The following is a 13,839-nucleotide window of genomic DNA, read 5'->3' on the forward strand; positions in this document are numbered from 1 at the left end:
GAAACATGTAATATTGCATGTTTCAATATTTGTGCATTATAAAAATGATTCAAGAATTTCTGACCGCTATTACTATCAATGAGATACTTAACTCTTCAACGGACGCAACTAATCTGTCAGACAAAGTGTCTCTTTCTTAATCTTTATTAAATATCTAGTGAATAAGCGATATTTGTGTTAAATTCATTGTGATACCTTTTGATATTAATTTTGAATTAAATATTGAACATTAAATGCTGTAAATATTGCACATTATTATTACTGCATTATTGCTGCATTATATTGTGAAAATATTGAAGATTATAATGTAATAATTTTAAATGCTGAAATAATTGCAAAATATTTATGTTTTAATATTTGTCTAATCTTTAACAAATATTATTTAAGAATTATATTCTGACAAAACTGTTGTGTTATGGCGAATCATCTTAGCACAATCTTTAATGCCATTATTGTGCAATGCCAAATCTTCCTATCGGGGTATCGATAATAGCCGTATAAGAACAGTTTCTTCTAGAAAACGTTCCTTTTCTATGCTGATTCGAAGAAGAAAACAAGCTGATACTAATATTTCTGATTTCTTGATGTAAGATGTCGACGTAATGCACGAATACAAGAAAACCGCTATACTGTTCGTACTTTCATAATTTTAAGAGCAATTTTATTATGATATTTTTTATTAATAATTATATATATAATATTGAAAATCTAAGTAGTCGAAGTTATTATGATAAAGTCAAGATAGCGTTAACTTGATTAAAATGTGATGTTAAGACTCATTGTCAGTCAAATTGATATCATTAGACTTTCTCGTAACAATTATGTATTACTTGGGAATTGAATACAGTACGAAAGAAATTGAAATTTTTAGTTAATTGACGGAAATTTACAAATACTATTCGATTAATTCATCACTGATATTTTTTAAAAATAATAAGTTGAGTTTTAATGTAGAAAATAACAAAAAACTTATTTTCTTTATTAAATCAATACAAATTTTCCTGCGCAATGTAAATTGAGTTAAATTATCAAAATATTTTTAATAAGTACGCAATATTGTAATGCAATTGCATAAAGATTCTCTCTCTCTCTCTCTCTCTCTCTCTCTCTCTCTCTCTCTCTCTCTCTCTGCATGCGTGCGTTGTATGTGTGTTGCTTCTTCGGATAACGTAAAACACAAAAAAGATGATGGTAACGACGCACGACGATAGTTGAGGCATCGATCGGTTTTCCTCCTGGTCCACCAACGATGCTCAACGTCGAATAATCATCCGTTTTAATAAAAACGGCTTATCCGCGAAACAATAGACTGTCGCTCGCAGGACCGCTAAGGACGTGATGTCGCGGCGCGGCGTCGGCATCGGTCGTGGCTTGTCTTTCGCGGGAAATGCCTCGTCCGCTCATTTGTTCGTTTGGCCCTGCCTGAGAGTTAAGCCGTTTTAGCTTTACTCTCCGCTACGTGCTAAAACAAGGTATCTTAATACAAAACCACTTTAAGTTCCACGGCGTACTTGAAATTAAATCTCCTTCTTGACGCAATTAAAACTTGATTCTTGGAAACGTGTTATTCCGGTCCGAGAAAAACAATGACGGAAAAACTCACGGCGCATAAAATACGAGATGCCAGCAAGTTATTGAGACTTTATGAGATATTGCAAGTTTTATCAAATAAAAATAAATCTATTTTTCTCTTTAAAATTTACCAATAACAATTTTTGTTTTAGTAAAAGAGGATGTTAAAAAAAGCCATTTTTGGTCTGCTAATATAAAACGAAAACGTATTAGAGAATTGTTGTTAAAATTTTTGGAACTATAAAAGAAAAGTAACATTTATTTTATGCTGAAGTATTGGGAACATGGCTATAATGAGCGAAGTTCAGTTTGTTACTCTTTGATAATAGAAAGTATAATTTGACCGATATTCATGAAAGATGTAAAGGGATTTTGTGTAATGCTTTTTTCGATTTTGAAGCCAAAAATTTAAAATTAAAAATGGTAGATCCAATATGGCCGTCGCAAAGCGATCCGAAAATGTAAATATTGTACAAAATCTATAGTTTTATTACAAGTATGAATGTACCTAAGGGGGAAGAGTTCACCCTCCCGAAATTTATTATTTATTTTTCATTTTTAATTATAAAATAGGATTTTATTTTTAGTTACGAGTAAAGTTATTCACATTATGTAAAATATTATTTTTTTCTCATTAATTTAAAAAAGCAATACATTGACACAAAAATTGCAGTTGTATCTGTTAACAAAATTGACAAAGTCTTCTCTGAAAAATAACGTGGATACATCCATGATTACAAGGCACTCTTCGCACCTCTTCTCGGAGAAAGCTCTCTGGGCCTCCGCATAAATGTATAAACCTTTATAAATGTTTAAAAAGAATTCTAGAAAGGGTCTTCAAGAGGTATAAAAGACATCTTTGAGGTATCTCATATAGATTTTTTGGATTTCTAAATGAAATCTTTTAGATATCTTTAAGATATTCTTTAGATTTCTTCAAGATATCTTAGATTTCTTCAAGATGTCTTTTAGACATTGCCAGATGTCTAAAAGATATCTCAAACTGTTGTGTAAAACATCTTTTAGATTTCCGCAAAAAGATATTTTTTCGTAAAAAATGCGAGATATCGCAAAAAATCGCAAGATGTCTTTTAGAAATCTAAAAAAACATCTTTTTGCCTATATGGGCTATTTTTAGAATATAAAAAAATTCAAAAATCGTAAAATTGCTTGTAGATTATAATTTATTTACAACAAAAAAATAATTAAAATTCAGCAAATCTGAGGGCGGATTCATATTCAGTGACCTCGAAAACATGAACTTATGTAAAAAAAACACTATGATTAGAGGGGTTTTTTTTAAGTAATAAATTTAATTGAAAAAAAGCGATTTTTTGTCATAATTTGATTGTAACAAAAAAAATACAATATTGACAATATAACTTTAAAGATCTTATACTTAAGTGTTCTTATAATGTAAACAAAGAAGAATCATAAGAATTGATGAATTCTCTGAAATATAATTAAAAAATCAAGAAACACTAGGTGGTACATATATGTACTACTGTGACTGAAAGGATTAATACATTTCCATTAGAATACGTTCCTGCTTCTTAAAATGTTTTTTGATCCGTGTAAAAAATTGCCGATAAATTTTAACAGTACTATTAAATATAACCTAGAACAGTATCTGCAATTTTTTTATTAATTTGAAAATAAGTACGATATATTCTTAAATAGCTTGAGCTGGGATAAACATGATTGGATATTCAATTATGTTTTTTTATACCTATGAGCTTGTAATTTTATTTTATTTAGTAAAAAGGGATTTTTGTTTTATGCCTTTTTCCATTGGCGTTCGAAATGTCGGCTACGTAGTTTCGAGGAACATTAGATACGCGTTTTCCGGACTTTAAGCTGTATCGCCGGAGGAGACGTCATTAATTAGCTAATGGCACTCCAAGTCTTCACATATGTATGCTAGATTCATGCAATGAGGATCAGTATTCTTCTGTATGTCATTAAACGATTACAAATTTGCTTGTTAGTAATATGACATAATTATTCCTTATAAACAAATAAACTGATTTTAATATTAATTTTTATAAAAATCAAGAAAATCTATTTTTTTTAATCTGGATTATGCGCTCTATTAAGTTTTATTATAGCAGCTGAACAATCCGACAAAAATTAAATAGAAAACGGAAAAAATAAATGTAAATACATAGTAAATATATTTTTGCAACAGCCGAACAAATTCAAAGATTGTTTATTTAAATAGTCGATAAAATTATCAACGAAAACCTATTTTTCTGCAAGAAGCCAAAAAGTCTAGAGGTTTTTAAATTATTTATGATACGAATTCTCAAATTAATCAAAGCTTAAAATATTTTGTTTTTTATATTCATTCTTATATTGGGAGAAAAAATTATTATACTTACATAATGAACGGTTTCAAAATAAGAACTTTTGTTTTGTTTTTTCAAAGTTTAATTTTTGCACTTGTAAGAAATCTTCTCATTATTTTTACTATGTAAATTAACAAGTGATTTATATAGAAATAAAAATCGTAATTGCATGATTAAATTATAATTTATAATATTATAGTATATAATTTCAAATATTCTACATTGCCTTTATGTTCAAACCAAGGTGTCCGTCCTTGATTTCTAGAGGTTATTTTGTGCATCTTGATTCGGTTTAATCGAATTAAATCCATTTAAATCCATTCTTAATTTAATCAAATCGCTTGAATAATATAATTTCACATATGATTTATTTTTAGCAAGCGTTGTATTGATGCCTTTTATAGTTTGCTTGGAATATGATTGAATGCTAGTAATACTCAATTATTCCGAATATTTACGACAATAAATTGACAAATACGTAAATCATTAAGACGTATTGTATGTTTTATTCTTCTGTATTCAATAAAACGTAATATTTTTGCTATTCTCAGGTATATGAAGAAATCAATTTGTTAAGTTTTGTATTCTATTGTGATATTCCTATAACAAAGGATGTGCATCTGTAATATCCATATAGTGTTAAGAAAATAAATTAAACGCGTAAAATAAAAGAAAATAAAATAATTTATTTAGCAAAATAAAGGAAAACATTTTTTTGTAAAGTTATATTATTTGAATTGTTTTGCAATTTTATTTGATGCAAATGTTATCGTCATATTGTTGTCGATTTGTCATGACATGTTAATGTAAAACGCTACATTGAAAAAAAAACAGTATTAAATATTAGTATCAAATTAAAATTAATATATTTGAAAATTATTGTTTTATGTACACTAGACACCACAGACGCACGTTTTTTGCTATTTAACTATTTATTTCGCGCTATTTAACTTTTTATTTCTTACTTTTTAAAAATAAATTGCAACGATAATTGTATAAGGTAATGATCTGTACAAATTATTTGTTAATTTCGTGATCACAATCTCACGAAGTTGACCATCTTTTTTATTAAAGATAGGATAAGTCACTTACCAGTTTTCTTATATAATGATAATATCTCTCAAAGAAATAGCAAAAAGACATTTATTTTTTATTACTTTTGGCTCATTGATAAGACATATATTGTTCATTTATCATGTTATTAATTTAAGTTGTACACATTGTCATAATTTAGCAGTTATCAAAATTCAATCGTAATAATAATTACTCTCGTAACACGAAGTAAGCGTAGCAAGGGAACCAATCAACATCGCGGGAAACTACCAACAATCGGTAACATCTTTTTAAGAGTGAAAAAACAAGAATATAATTCTTTACTTATTGAATAATAATCTTGCTTAAAGAGAAGAAGATGGTATTACGTTCCTATTTATATTTTGTGCAATAACCTTGTTAATAATTAATATTTTAAATTGAAAACTTAACGATTACATTTGTCAATGCGTTGTTCAATCTATTCTAAAATGAAATATGATATATATTATAAAATAAATATAAAGTATTTATTTTTTTAAGTGTTATTTATAAGTTTGCTTATAGTTGTGACCGTTAAGTTTTGATTTTTACAAACAATTGCTGTTATTCAAATTATAATAGGCTGCAGTTTTTATTTACCATCTTTTTATGATGTATACTCCTTTACGGCTCGGCATGTTGGTCATTTTACAAAAGGCACATTGTGAACATTGAACATAAGAGAGATTGAGTTTTATACACGCAAATAATAATTATATTTTTTAGAATACGAATTTCACGCCGAATCCTCGTAAATGTTTTAATGGAGATAACATATCCAATACTTCTCTGACAAGCATAACTCCTATTCGCTGAGTTTTCTCTCAGTCTCGGCAAAATTATATGAGGTTCAATGTTACGCTATGTCCCAATTATAAAGTGCTCATTGTCCACCGAAACAACGTCAGTTCTCGGAACATGATGGAATTTTTAATACATCCGTGATATTCCTCATTAGTTATAATTTATTGTTAATTAGATCACGGACTAAATCAAATTAGCGTGCAAGTTTTTCTCATACTTCACTATGTACTGACGGAAAGCATTTATTCACTTTATATACACGCGTGCAAATTTTTCAACCGATGTAATCGGGAATAATTGTATTTAAACGACTACAATATTATACATCATTCTTCCATTGAAACCTTTATTTTGCATAATGAATATTATTTTCGTCAGCAGTGGCTTATTGAATATCGCTGATTGCAGTTAAAAGTATCAGTTAAATATTTTCTGATGCAATTTTTGGAAGAAAAAGATACAGTACCAGTTAAATGTATATTATCTTTAGGGTTTTTGACAATAAATATTTTGTCAAACCTTATAACACATGATATAAAATGTATCTAAAACTGATAAAAAATAAACTTATGTAATTATATATGGTCATATAATTGGTCATATATAACTTAATCCGAAAGATGGATAAAAATCTGATAATATGGTGAATTATAGAATCATATATAATAATATATAATAATATATAATTTTAAATGATGAAATGATTTTATCTTTATGTAATTATATTCAGCATATGATGTATGGAAAAAGATCTAGACAAATATAATTACAAAAAAATAAGATTACATTAGGCCTAAATTCCGATATTATTATGTATAATCACATAAAATTGCATATGTTGTTAGACCTTTTTACATTTGATTATTTATATTTATATATGACAGTATTATATCAATTTTTTCTCGGGAAATTATACATATTATTTGTAGACATTATTTTTGTTGTGTATTTATGAATTGTCATTTTTATGTTTTTTTTTGCTTGTAATTTCTCGTAATTTGGTATTAAAAAAAAAGTTATATGTGAACAACTGTTACATGGGCTGTCAAGATTGTGATTAGATCTACTAATTGTTAGAATTGTTTTATTTACTAATCTGTTAAAAATATCTACACTGATAGAACTATCTTAACACATTTTCAATAAATAAATTTAATATGTTTTTTAAAATAAAATTACATGTAGCAAAGTAAACAATATGATATTTCATTATATTTGTTATGTCCACTAATTTATCAAGTAACCAACATTTTTCCGATATCAAGGTTATCTTATCTAATCCTTTATTAAAATGAATTTTTCTAAACAAAGAATAAGATAACTGTTTTAAGATATATAAATCTGCGGTAAAAACTGTTTACTGCAGAGATAGATGGAATGTCACTGTGTTGACTCTCAGGTGATATAGTAAGTAAAAGAAAATCTAAAATCTAAAAAAAAAAAGAAATAAAAGACATTTTGATTAAGTAATTATTATTTATATTTGTCATTTACTTTGCATTAATACAATATAATCAGTAAATAAATCAGTTATAATTAAAACGATCAAGCTATATTTAAAAATAATGTTCTTTATTATATCATATTTATACGTAAAAATTATAAAATTGTGATTTGCTTAATACTAATTTCTTTCATGAATATATTGTACCTATAGATGAAGTGTATATCAACGCTGTTTACCGTCTTAACTATCATTTATCTGGGGCAAGCTCATCAGTTCCCGGATTTTGGCAGCGGTCCTCTTCACGAGGATGTCCAGGATTTTTTAGACTTAATCCCCACTGAAGAAATTAGCAAAATTGTTTCGGATTACGCGTCAAATGATCTGGAAGTAAAAGCTGTTATTGATTATCTTCAAACTTCGACTGTATTAAAAAATGTGACAGTAGATTTGGAAGCTATTCCAGAAGTGATCAAGCTTATGAATTATGTGCAAAAGGAAGGGCTCGATATTTATTACATAATAAATAAAATTAATAGAGCTCTCGGTATCCCTGATCTCGTACCACCTTCTTTTTATTCATATTCTGTGATCACACAAAGGACCGGTGGGCTTGCAGGACTTTTTGAAGATATTACGAAAGTGATCTCTTTCGGCAAATTCATTCGCACTTACGTGCAGAAAATGAGAACTTCCTTAAATTTCGTTGACTTTATTAACCAACTTAAATCTGATAACTTCCAGCAAGTCGTAAACAAAGCCTATCAAAGTAAATCTTTCCTAATCATTGTAAATGGACTTAAAAGCAGCGGAGTGAATACACAAATTGTAGCAGATGTCATGTACATAGTCCTTGATATCACTGTACCGAACGGTGTTTCTGTTTACCAAGAGCGTACATTGAAAGAATTGCTGGACTAAAAATTCCAAGTTAAGTTCGCGGTGTATTTTAAGAGATGAATCGACGCTTTAAACTGGCTGGACAGAATTATGTAATGTTATTCCGGCATTTATATTATTTCAGTTATTTTAAATGACGTGTCCGACCGATGAGTATATCGTATTATTGTATTCGAGAATTTCTTGTACTTTTAGCTATTCTCTGTCACACTTTTGTGCATGTTTGTAACATATGATAATGTATCGAAAACACATAATATATTCGTTTGTATATACATACACTGCTGTCGGAAAATAGACACTTATTTTATTTAACAGAATTGTACATATCATTTGTAGACATTGTTTTTATTATATAATCGTAAATTATTATTTTTGTTTTTTGCTTATAATTGTTTCTAATTCACTATTCATTGATGTGATACACAACTGTTAAATGGACACCCGAGAAAAAATAGACTTATGAAATTATATATGATCATATAATTGGCCATGTATAACTAGATTCGAAGAAATCTATAAAGAATGCGATAAAAAGCTAATAATATTTGTTGTATTATACGATGATATATAATAATATATAATAATATATAATAATATTTAAATAAGAAAATGGTATGATTTTATCTGTATGTATTCCTACTCAGCTACATATAATTTATATAGGGAAACAGATCTGGACAAATATGATTACCAAAAATAAGATCATATATATATATATATTGAGCCAAAATTCCGATATTATTATATAGGCTGTAGTGTAAACCGTCCGTTAACGTTTAGAAGCAGGTAAAGCGCATTAAACTGAACAGAAAAGTTCTTTACCGTTTTGCAATTTTTGCAATAGTTAATAAGTTGTTAATTACACAGGTACACAAAAAAGTGGTTATTCCGGCGGACCAGACTAGTCAATTCTTATGTTTTGACTCGTCAAATTCAAATCCAAGGTTAGAATTGTTGAATTGGCTCATTTTTTCCTAATTTTTAGAAAAAAACACTACTTTTTTTTGTACTTGTGTAATCAATAACTCATTAACTATTGCGAAAATTACAAAACGGCAAAGGAATTTTCTGTTCAGTTTAATGCACTCCACCTAAACGTTGACGAAAGGTTTACACTACACCTGGTATATAATTACATAAAATTATATATGTTAGATCTTTTTATATTTAATTATTTATATTTATATATAACTATGTTATATTAATTTTTTCTTGGGTATAAAGTAAAACCTACACAATTTTTATGTATAATTACAAAAATTTTACAATAACTTTACAAATAAAAAAAACAGTTTGTATCATCACCACAGCAAAGTTTGTGATGCTATTAATTTACAGTGAAATAGTGATACTTTAACTATAATTATACGTAGTTGTATAGACTTGATACAAATTGACAATGCCAATTGTATTCTTCCTATTTAGACAACTATTTTTTAAATATATAATATTATAATGACTAATGAATTTTTTATTATAACACATTTTTTGCATCAATAATATTGTTGCTATTTTGTACAATTGCATATTAGTGTTGGGCAAATTGTAATTAATTTATTAATTACTAATTACAACTGTAAATTTAGTTTTTGACTATAATAAACGGTTATAATTTTTTAGTTGTTTTAAAATAGACTTCTTAAGTTTATTAATTAATATAAATTAATAAATTTTTAATTAATAAAATTAATTGGTTATAATAAATTATTGTATGTATTTGTAATTAATTTGCTCGTGATTAAATTAATTAATTAAGAATAGTTACTGCTAATTAACAAATTTATTATTAATTATTAATCATTTGTTTGAATCACTGGTTTATGACACAGATAGTTGAATATTATTAATTAATGTAATAATTTCTTAAACATACATTTTTGGTAATTTGTACATTTTTTAAGTTTATTATTGTTTTGTAAAACTTATAATTATAATTTTTTAAATATAATTACGTATCAATTAGTAATTAATAGTAGATGAATTTTTAAATTAATGGTTGTGGATTTATTTCAATAATTGATTAAATTAATCGTGATTGTACTTAATAACATTAATTTTTAATAAATTTTTAATTAATAAAATTAATTGGTTATAATAAATTATTGTATGTATTTGTAATTAATTTTAGTCAAGCAAAAATTTAATCGATTAATTGTACAAAATTGTTTGACAATTTTATTGATATATGATTACATTAATCATGATTACAGATAATTTATTCCAAATATTTTACTGCATGGTCAATAAATGTGACTGAAATAATAACAGTAAAGCAGTTAGGGTAGTTCTGTAACTACTAGGAGTGAGAAGAAAGGATTCCGAGTTCGAATCTTAATCTGTCAATTTTTCTGTCGCCTACATTTGCATTACTATTATTTTTGTTTATCCAATAATTAATTAACAATTAATTCAAATATTATTATATTTTCTTAATTTATAATTATATTAAAACAAATACATATTTATGTAGTGCAGAGATTTGCTGCAAAACTTAGAAAAAAATAAAAAAGATAATTTCCTCGCAACTATTTAGTTACCAGCATATGTTGTATTATATGTTATATTAACCCTCTGCCTACACACCTTATGTTTCTCCCTACACACAGGGGTTACGATAACCCCAAAATTTCGTTGACTTATATCTCCAAATGTATTTAATAAATTTTAACTTTTTTTTTAATCAAAAGGAAAAAATCTCAGAATTATGACAGTCATGGCTAAAAAGTCGAAGATATTAAAAGAAAAGAGATTTTTTGATAAGAATGAGAGAGGAACAAAAAATTTTTGTAAAAATTTACCTTTTTTTCAAATGCGCGTATTTATAAAAAAAAAATAAAGTAGTTAAAATGGTGATCAATGAAAAGGGGAAGAGTTGTACTTTAAGAATCTATGGTTTTTTGATTCTGTTTAAAAAATATATTTATTTTGTAATGTGAATTTAGTAAAAAATGAAGTCCAAATACAATAAAAGAAAATAGTAATATTTATTTAAAAAATATAATTATTAATACAAAAAGTATTTATTACGAAAAATTTTATTTGTTATAGAAAAAAATTTTTATTTGTAATGCTACAATTGCAGTATATTTTCGCAAAGTGATCGCGACATATTAGTAAGTACTGTATGCGTAAATGACGTTTTATAAACAAAAAAATAACTTCTACTTATCTTTCAAATTTGGAACTTTTCAACTTTTTGTTACGTTCCATATACACGGGGTAACCTCAACACACAATTTTGATGTTCCTACTTCTGTTGTTTTCGGAACACTGACAACGCCTAAAGAGAAGTAAGTAGAGCACAATTCTAACTTTTTTCTCCTTCCAGTTCCAGGGCCCCCTTGCTAAATATTTTTAAATAGGGGGCATTTCAAAATTGATTGGCGTTATCGTAACTCCAGTGTATGTTACAATTTCAGATTTTTACTGTTAATATTAATCCTAGAACGATATACCCATTGTTTTCCACGTCAAACATTATACTGTGTTAAAAATGTACCTCATTCCTTCCCAAGAATTTTACATTGAACAGATGGACTGAAATTAATATTGTGCTACATGACTCTTTGTCTTTTCATGACAAAGACGTTGGTGTAATTCATGATAATATTAATTAAACATGTTAAAAATTAGTTTAAAGAAAATAAAATTTTAAAAAATTGCAAAAATGCGTTTTTAAATATATTTATTCCATTTTTATCAATTTTTAACAAATTTTTAAAAAACAAAACAGTTTTGGAAAGGTAAAAAGTGGATCAAGAACCGGGATAAAATGAATTTAGGTATCGTTTAAAAAGTATAATTATTTTAACAAATGTAAGATGAAAAAACGATAGCTTAAGAGAAAGGGAGAAATAAATAAAAACACTTTTATTTTGCTATAAATTTGTAAAAAATGTTTTTTTTAATATAGAATATATTAGATTTTTGCTTATATATTCCATGCTAAACAATATATTAGCTTAAACATAGAATATATTCGTTTTTTTAAATATAGAAAATATTAGAATATATAAATTTATTATTTAAATATAGAATATATTATTAAAGTAAAAAAATATTAAAATATTTTCATTAGTTTAAGCGGGTACTCGCTACAACATTGTCTTGTGGTTTTCACACACAGGAACGTTGCAGCTCACACAACGCAGCCATAGTACCAATTTTTCTATAGCGAGTGTTCATCCGAGCGAAATGTAAACATATAAAAAACAATGTTTCGTATGGTGGTATCCGAACAAAATATATACACAAATGTCAGATTGGGGTATAAACGTGCCTCATTTCCACTTTATATCTGTACTGCTCGGAAGCTAATGACATGCTGACGCCAGCTAGTATCTCTCTCGATTCTTAAGACTTTAAATTGAAATATGGTTGGTGAATCGATCCGATCCATTTATCTGCTAAATCAGGAGATAAAATCAAATTCGCGGTGAGTTACAAAATTATCCTGGTATGACGTTTTAGACGTACAGACTTGCAACAGAACATCATAACTGCAACGCCGTCACGTAACACCGGCGCGATATGTCTACTGTGCTCCGTAAGGCTTGGTCTACAATAGCTAAAATAAGCATGGAGTAAGAAGTAAGACTAGGCGTAAAAGGATTAATTCAGAAAGCTGGTGTAAAGGCGAAATAAATTATTTTCATTTCGTCTTACTCTTACTCCTGTTTTTCTTAACGCTCGGTCAAACACGGCGCAGAAGGAAATTACTTTACTCTTATTTTTTACTCCATGCTTACTCCAGCTATTGCAGACCAGGCCTAAAATTGCACATTTAGAGCGTTCGTGGCGAACATTTGGACACAACATATATGTTACAGCAACATCAAACTAAGTTTACACTTATAACAGAAAATTATAGCGCAACATCCCCTCCTCACATCAATCGTGTTCGTGGCGATGTTACGCTGCGTCCCATCGTTTGTCGGTATTTCTGCGTCGCATCAAAGGAATATGACAAAGAAAGGCCTAAAAGCTACGTACAGACTTGTAACAAAACATCGTATCTGCAACATCACCGCGTAACATCGGTTTTTTATCGCGTTACACTCGCCGGCGCAATGTGGGGACGGTATCCCGTAACACCGACGCAATGTGTGGATGGAACTCCGTAACTTTGTATCGAACATTTTAATGCAACAGTGGGATTTAATGTTCACGGTGGAATTTATATCATAACACGATTAGACAAGGATGATACGCATATGTCTGAGAAAAATTATCAGATCATTCTAATTTAATTTCTTCAGCTCTTATTTATTAGCTTTGATATAAATATTCTAATTATTATAATGTGAATATTTTTAAAATTCTATAGTAAATCTTTTTTGATAAATGTCGATAAAATGAAAAGTATTTTAAATATTAAATAAAATTAATCTGTAAAGCTCGTATTTTTGCAAAGTAAAGGAGAAATTAAAGAGGGTCAATAAAACGAGCTAAATTATCATCCTCAGTCGTTGTACAGATAACCGGTTTAAAATAAAGATCAAAGATTATCACAATACATTAAAAATTTTTAACAAATTAAACGTCATGATTACTAATAAACATATATAAAAATAAAGATTAAAATTATTATAAAAAATTAAGATGTATAAAGTTAAAGGTCAAATTTTATAAAAAGTGTAAAAGCGAGAGAAGTAAATAACGATAATACAATATAAAAAACAATAATAAAAGAAC

The 13,839-nt window shown here is 27.5% G+C and overlaps 1 protein-coding gene across 1 annotated transcript; it reads left to right on the forward strand.

Moving 5' to 3' along the window:
- The first annotated feature begins 7,134 nt into the window (after positions 1-7,134).
- LOC105841042 (protein G12) lies at positions 7,135-8,741 on the forward strand. The gene is made up of 2 exons (XM_012688153.2): positions 7,135-7,205; positions 7,456-8,741. The coding sequence occupies exon 2, from the start codon at positions 7,456-7,458 to the stop codon at positions 8,161-8,163; it is 708 nt and encodes a 235-aa protein (XP_012543607.1). The 5' UTR covers positions 7,135-7,205; the 3' UTR covers positions 8,164-8,741.
- Positions 8,742-13,839: the final 5,098 nt, after the last annotated feature.

Source organism: Monomorium pharaonis, chromosome 6, assembly GCF_013373865.1.
Source record: "Monomorium pharaonis isolate MP-MQ-018 chromosome 6, ASM1337386v2, whole genome shotgun sequence".
Lineage (NCBI taxonomy): Eukaryota > Metazoa > Arthropoda > Insecta > Hymenoptera > Formicidae > Monomorium > Monomorium pharaonis.